The sequence below is a fragment of the Oncorhynchus clarkii genome, chromosome 20, assembly GCF_045791955.1.
Source record: "Oncorhynchus clarkii lewisi isolate Uvic-CL-2024 chromosome 20, UVic_Ocla_1.0, whole genome shotgun sequence".
NCBI lineage: Eukaryota > Metazoa > Chordata > Actinopteri > Salmoniformes > Salmonidae > Oncorhynchus > Oncorhynchus clarkii.
This window is the reverse complement of record NC_092166.1, coordinates 31,505,467-31,513,494: the sequence shown is the minus strand read 5'-3', so window position 1 is coordinate 31,513,494 and position 8,028 is coordinate 31,505,467. Positions and strand designations below refer to the sequence as shown.

General features: G+C 39.8%; 1 protein-coding gene across 1 annotated transcript; it reads left to right on the top strand.

Annotated features, from left to right (window-relative positions):
• The first annotated feature begins 2,504 nt into the window (after positions 1–2,504).
• LOC139377386 (B-cell lymphoma/leukemia 10-like) lies at positions 2,505–6,141 on the top strand. The gene is made up of 3 exons (XM_071120415.1): positions 2,505–2,809; positions 3,693–3,981; positions 4,184–6,141. Exons 1-3 carry the CDS (start codon positions 2,759–2,761, stop codon positions 4,636–4,638), a joined length of 795 nt encoding a protein of 264 aa, XP_070976516.1. The 5' UTR covers positions 2,505–2,758; the 3' UTR covers positions 4,639–6,141.
• Positions 6,142–8,028: the final 1,887 nt, after the last annotated feature.

The following is an 8,028-nucleotide window of genomic DNA, read 5'->3' as shown; positions in this document are numbered from 1 at the left end:
CTGATTTCTACAAATTAACTAATAATTGTGTTTAATTGAATTTATATAACAACATTCCAACCGTGTTTAGCATGATCTAATGCATATATGGCATGATTCCACTATTTGTTACCATTTGCATCGCTTTCAATTAGGGGCTTTTATTTAGATTTTTTATTCCACATTCCAGGTGGACGCTATGTGGGCACGCCTGTGCCCAAAATTGATGATTTATGTCGCACAGCGAGAGTTGACTGGGGACGAATGGATTCGGTTCAGTCAGTCTTGATAATGAGCCTTCCCCAGCCTCCTTTTTTTTCCTTTCTCCTTTTTTAATCAAATGTATTTTTATGATTAACAAACAAATATCAACAAACAAAAGAGGAATAGTCACAAAGAACAAGCATACATACAAACTATTTACATTTCCAGAAATCCCCAGCTAGTTAGTTCCTGGTCGTGGCTAGAAACATCTAGCCTGGCTAAAGATGAGCAACCCAATATACCAGCCTGGTCTTACTAGACGTAACGTAGTAAAGATATCTCCAGGACACTCATTAGTAGATATGTTACATGTGGTATGGTTACTGAAGACAGATGGTTACTTAAGGCAAGAACTAAAAGATGGTGGTTGGTAGGGGTGACATATAACTTGAATGTCTAGCAACCCAAATGTTGCCAGTTCGAATCTCATTGCGTTCCTATCAAAGTAAGTGCCTTATTTTCTGTATATCGTGTTGTTGTTTCTATTGTAGCATATGTATGTGTGTATGGAGCATAATGTATTTACAGTTTTATTAACATGTTTTTAAGTACTGGTGTCAAATAATGCATTCTGATTATTGCATAGACTGTAATGGACACCTATGATGTGTGTAAAATATTTTTTTGAAGGTTGTACTGATTACAATGAGCTAATGCTAAGCTATTTGCCAGCCATGTGTGGCGCCATCTTTGTTGACATTATACAATGCATTCTGGGTGTCACGTAAACATCTGTCAGACCAAAGATGTTAGAATGAAGAGGTCAAAAGGGGAGTTAACCTTTTCACACGTACCAACAAATGGGTGTGATCATTCTACAGTGGTCCCTGCGGCTACACTCAAACCGGTGTGATTAGAATGCTTATTGCAATGTAACAGTATAGCTTCCGTCCCTCTCCTCGCCTCAAACCAGGGACCCTCTGCACACATAGACAACAGTCACCCTCGAAGCATCGTTACCCATTGCTCCACAAAAGCCGTGGCCCTTGCAGAGCAAGGGAAACAACTACTTTAAGGTCTCAGAGCAAGTGACATCACCGATTGAAACGCTATTAGTGCGCACCCCGTTAACTAGCTAGCCATTACACACTAGGACAAATGTAGCCTACATTTTCCGGTTTGGATGAGAATTGTGTTATGCTGTTGCTACTTCTGTGAATGTCTGAACATTGATTCCAAAAATACACTGGTCACATTCAGGACATAAGGACTGTGTTTGTGCAAAATGTTTGTGAAAAATGTGTGTGGCCAGCTCAAATGCTGTCAATCAAAACTGGATGTTCTAAATAAGCATTCTAATCACACCTGTTTGAGTATATGCTGCAGGGAGCACTGTAGAATGATCACACCCTTTTGTTGGTACGTGTGAAAAGGTTAACTCTTTTAGCTAACCCCAACAGCAACCCTTCAACCTAACCTTACCCCTAGCCTAGCTAACGTTAGCCACCTAGTTAGAATGCGTAACATATCATACTTTTGGCAAATCTGTAACATATTGTATATTTTGAAAAGTCGTAACATATAATACGAATTGTCATTTGTAACATATCATACGAAATGAGTGATGGACATCCACAAATTAATATATACCATACGAAAAGTAACCTATCATACTCAAACCTGTATCGAATTTACATACAGAATAATACGAAATGTACTGAGACCAGGTTGCAACACAACACGTTGCATTGGTTATTAACACCGTTTTTTTCGTTATGTTAGTTAGCTAATTGGCCTTGCATGATGACGTCCAGATTCCAGATGGTGTCCAATACTATTCTCTCTCCCATCGACTTTTAACTAAGCCATGCTGTTGTTGTTGATAGCTAGCCAGCATAAACTAGCTAGCTAGGAAGGGCTCATCAGGACTACTGACTGAACCCATTCGTCTCCAATCGACTCTCAGCTGCGCGACAACGTCGTCAATTTGGGCAGGCGAGTCTGTGTAGCCTCGGCTCTCTCCAAATTCTATTGTGGCTAGCTTCACATAAGTTCTAGTTTCTGTTCGCCAAATTAGAAAAACAGGTCCCACTCTATGCTTCAGTTATTTGACCATGTCAAGCAAAAAAATAAGAAATCAGAGAATAACAATAGATTATTTGAACACTGGGATATGTTGTTTATCCGCTAATGGAAAAAACAGTGGTGATGCGATAGTAGCCGACTTGTATAGCGCAACTGAATGAAAAACACTCATCATAAAAAAAAATATTTAAAAAACACTCATCATTCACTTGCCCATACATGACTTGCGTAAACTCATCCATGGAATCAGGAAGTAATAATTGGCAGCGGTTCACTCATGAGAAACTTATATTTACCGAGGCTCTGGAAGCTTCTGTTTTGTATCGGCAAATAACTAGACTATAGGCTATTAGACAAGAGTTACGCACTGGAAAATACAATATCCGTGTACCGGAGCCTATCTTTTGGTTTAAATATTTTTAGTGTGCCATTTTAATCTCGTAAAGTACCCGGAAGACTTGAATTTGACACCTTAGGTAGGGTGAGTAGGATGGATGTTCCTCACCTGACAGAAGATGAAATGGCCGATATAAAAAAGGAAGTAAGTGGCCTATTTGTCTGACTGTCAATTCAACTGTTAGTGAGTTGGTTTTACAATAATTATTTACCATAAAGTTATTAACTTAAAATGTTGAATTGCGCATAATAAAGAAGTGAAAGTAACCAATTTATGCCGCACCCTCTATAGGCTACCCCATTTTCACAGAAGCCTATGTGTGTATAGTGTAAATAAAATTCTTCCTTCTCGTATTATACCTAACCTGTTAGAGCCGATTTTGACATATTTGTATAAAAGACAGAACATACAGAGCTCCATGTACACTTGTGTAAATATATTAAATATGAATGTATATGATGAAATATTATGCTCATTCATTGTACTGTGGTAAGTTTTTGCAAGGAGTCCTTGCTAGATGCGGGAGCGGTATAGTGTTTTGACCATACAGACATTACAAAGGTCATATTATGTATTTTCCATGTCAAGTAATATCTGATTTAAGTTGATTGGATAATCTTTTTTGTTGTTGTTAGATATTAGAAGAATAAACCTTTTTGTTGCACCATATCCCTGGATCTCATTGAATGTTTTGGCCATTTGGAAACTTAGAATTGGACTGTATGCATACGAAACAACCCCTCTCCAGGCTAGGGCAGTGGCTATGGTAAAGAGAAAAGGAAGCCACTACATAACCCATTCATATTAATGGTTAACAAAGGCATGTCCATACTCTAATCATTATTTTCCCTCACATGTTTACCTGTCCTTCAGTGCATTTACAGTATAGCCATCAGTAGTCAGTCCTCTGTTCACACACACTTGATAAAACATATATCAATTAATACTGGCCCTATATAACATACAGATGGTCGAGAAAGCATCCTTCAACACCCTCACAGTTTCCATCTTGCTGTTCTCTGTCTAGGTCCTGACGAGGCTGCGGCCGTACCTTTGTGAAAAGATCCGGGCTGACCGTCATTTTGACTACCTGCGCTCGCGGAAGATCCTGACGCGAGACGACACAGAGGAGATCAGCTGCAGGATCACGCAGACCAAGAAAACGGGCTTGCTCCTGGACTACCTGGCTGAGAACCCTCGGGGGCTGGATGCCCTGATCGAGTCCATCCAACAAGGACGTACGCTCAACTTCCTGATTACCAAGATCACTGATGAAGTGCAGAAGGTGAAGAACGAGAAGATAGAATCTCTCAGAGGTACGTTGTGTGTGTGTTCAAGTGTTGTTTTTTATTTTTATTATTTAATAGAGGAGGTTCGGTGAACCACACTTGAGTGACGAGTAACCTTGCCTGAGACCTGACGATGTGTGTTAGCTCCCCGAGCTAATAGGCTTTAGCTCAGTGGTCTTTCACTGTCTTAGTACCATTATCATGACCATCTCCCATTGGCCCTCTACAGCAGGGGCATCCAGTTCCACCTCGAGCTTCCTGCCAACTCAGGACACATCCGGGGTCAATAAAGACCTCTCCAAGACACTGTCATATGAGTCCAACCTGGCATCCACCATGTTATACAACGGAGAAGGGAGCCCATCCACCTCTGACGCCCTAAGGTTCCTCAACCGGCCTGCTGCCTCCAGCCATGGGAAGGACGTGTTGTCATCCATGCGAGGGGGTAGCATGTCTTCATCCCAGGTCTCTTCCACACTGCCCAGGCCTGGAGACCCAGGGGCTCCCCCCCTGCCGCAGGAGGTGCTGCTACTGCCAGAGGCCTCATCTAACATGGACGCTGGACCACACAGGAGCACGGCGATCAGCGGAGGGGATGTCAACTTCCAGCCCCTGAGGTCACGCTCCACACCCACTTTCATGTCATACAGGGACCCTTCACCTCAGCCCCCACCAAAATCTTAATGAGACCCCCCCCCCACCCCCCCACCCTGGACTACTTCCCAGCATTACTCATAACAAACATTCACTCTTCAAATGTGTTGTTCGTATCAGTGTATGTGTTTTATCAATGGTTTTAGTTGAGTGTTACTTTAAACAAATATCAACTTGTAAAGTATGTTCCATGCCTTACATTATACACTGGGTCAACCCGAAAGCTGGACAAACCTGTTTTGGGTTCAATATGAAATAAGTAACTGCTTACTAATGATGCCTCAATCATAAGCTGTACCCTCATGAATTTTACTCTGCTTCTATCAAGTCCTCATTCGTAAAATGCCCCTTCCTTACGCATAGAGAGTTGGGTTGAGACATACAGTGCCTTCAGAAAGTATTCATACCCCTTGACTTATTGTGGTACAGCCTGAATTCAAAATATATTAAATCAAATAAAAATCTTGCCTGTTTACACACAATACCCCACAATGACAGTTTTTGCAAATTTATTGAAAATTAAACATAGAAATATCCCATTTACATAATTATTCACAGCCCCGAGTCAATACTTTATAGAAGCACCTTTGGCAGTGATTACAGCTGTGAGTCTTTCTGGGTAAGTCTCTAAGAGCTTTCCACACTTGGATTGTGCAACATTTGGCCATTATTGTTTTCAGAATTCTTCGAGCTCTGTCAAATTTGTTGTTGATCTTTCCTAGACTTAACATTTTCAAGTTTTGCCCTAGATTTGCAAGTAGATTTAAGTCTAAACTGTAACTCTGCCAGTCAGGAACATTCACTGTCTTCTTGGTAACCAGGTTTAACTATAGGATTTGCCTGTGCTTAGCTACATTCTGTTTATTGTCCTTAACGAATAACAAGTCCTTAACAATTACAAGCATACCCATAACATGCAGCCACCACTCTGCTTGAAAATTTGGAGAGTGGCACTCAGTAATGTGTTGTATTGGATTTGACCCAAACACAACACTTTGTATTCTGGACAAAAAGTTAATTGCTTTGCCACATTTTTTTGTGCCTTGTTGCAAACAGGATGCATGTTTTGGAATGTATGTATTCTGTCAATTATATTAATATTGTGGAGTAACTACAATGTTGATCCATCCCCAGTTTTCTCCTATCACAGTCATTAAACTCATGGTGAAACCCCTGATCAGTTTCTTTCCTCTCCGGCAACTGAGTTAGGAAGGATGCCTGTATCTTTGTAGTGACTGGGTGTATTGATATACCATACAAAGTGTAATTATGCTCAAAGTGATATTCAATGTCTGCTTTTGGGGGGGGGGGGGGGGGGTCATACTGGTCCCTCATGGGAATCGAACCCCACAACCTCGACTGAGGGACCTTACAGAGAATTGTATGTGTTTGGTACAGTCATTCAAGTCATGAGGTAGTCATTCAAAAATCATGTTAAGCACTATTATTTCACACAGAGTCCATGCAACTTATTATGCAATTTTTACTCCTGAATTTATTTAGGCGTGCCATAATAAAGAGGTTGAATACTTATTGACTCAAGACATTTCATCTTTTCATTTTTAATACATTTGTAAACATTTCGAAAACACTGACATTATGGGGTATTGTGTGTATGCCAATGACAGAAGAAATCTCAATTTAATCAATTTTAAATGCAGGCTGTATCAAAACATAATGTGTAAAAAGTAAAGTGGAATGAATAGTTTCTGAAGGCACTAGGTTCACTTTATTCTGGACTTGGACTAAGGTCGAAGTATGTCGTCATTCTCCAACACTGCTCCTTTCCTATGAATTATGGGTGTGTGAGTTCATGATTAACTGTCATGATATATCTATGCTAGCATCAACATGCCACACCATGCCAGCTACAGTAGGGATTTGTCCTTGTAAGGATCCCAGATCATCAGAAGACAACTTCTCTGTATTTACACAAAACACTGGAATAAGTTGTTCATCGTATGCATTTAGGCACACAAACTGTAGTTACAAAATGTGGTAGGCCTACATTGAAATGGTTTGTTTTTACTCTTGACTAGAGTATTCTTATATTATTAAAGATACATGTTCTTATTGTGATAGGGCATTAATGAGTCATGGTACAATGGTGTTACTTATTATCAAAACGATTATGTCATTTTAATCATTTTGCTAATTGATGTGTCTGTACTTTTTAGGTTGAAAATCTTGATCATTTAGAACTATAAATAAATCAAAGGAATATGAGACACAGGAGACATTTCTAATTTCCGGTAAAATGTGTTAATGTTTGTTAAAGATCTAATGGCTCATAGAAATACATGCTATCCTTATTTTCTGATTGCCCAACTTTCATTATGATTGTATAATCCTGAGAAGTAAATTAGGCAATTACATGCATGAAACTTGAGCTTTTCAGTCAGACTTCAAAACTCAGTCATTTTTGTAAATGTAGGCCTTCTGTATTTGGGAACTCGTTTTTTTTGGAGGGGGGGCACGCACATAGCAGCGGGATGCTGAGGGTGATTAAAATTAAATACAAATTAAATCCTGTGTTAGCGGACCAATAAAGTCATCTGTAGCACGGGCATAACATTTTTTAGTTAGAACATTCTTCTTTTCCACAAAAGTAGTGCACTGGGACTTTTCTAGTTCTTTATTTGCGGACCTATTGCCGTCTTTAGCACGGGGATGTTTTTTTATTCCTGCCCCAAACATCTTCCCGCTACTATGGAAAAAGAGGAAAACCGCAGAATGACGCGAGAGAATGACAGTCACAGTGATCGAGTGTCTCCGTGTCTGTTCTATCCGATGTTGACAGAAAAAAAACCGTGCTTGTTCACGCACTAAATCTGCTCAGTAGAGCGCGGCAGGTGCATCTCTGGATCACAGGTAAATTATAAACCGTCGCCGTTCCATTTATGTTCCAACTTTTAGTAGGAATAACCTAGCAAAGTGTTGATGATGATGACAAAGACAAAGATGAAGACATTTAAATAGTTAGATCAAATAACGAGGTTGTATCTTGATTTATATTTGGTGATTTGGGACAGTAAATGTTTTGTTTTTTTGCCACTTGTGTTAGACAGAACTGTATCAATTGTCGTTGAACAGCAACTTTATGTGGACCACATGACATTTTCCTACGTATTACCAATAGAAAGGTATTTTTAAAGTTGTTTATGTGTTTGCTCTGCTGTAGGCCTATGTTAATGAGTAATGGAAAATAAGAAGTGTTCGTAGATGTCCCAGACCAGTGTAATTTATCCTGTTTTAGTGTCATTTATGGAGCCCATGGGAGCATAAAAAGTGACAGCGACAGAAGTCATTGAATGCAGTCCAACCTGTTTAGATGAAGATCAAAATGAAAGGAATGGCTGAACTCTCTCTCTTTCATCACATTATTCTGCACTTTCAGAAACATGTCTGTTTGACTCTGCC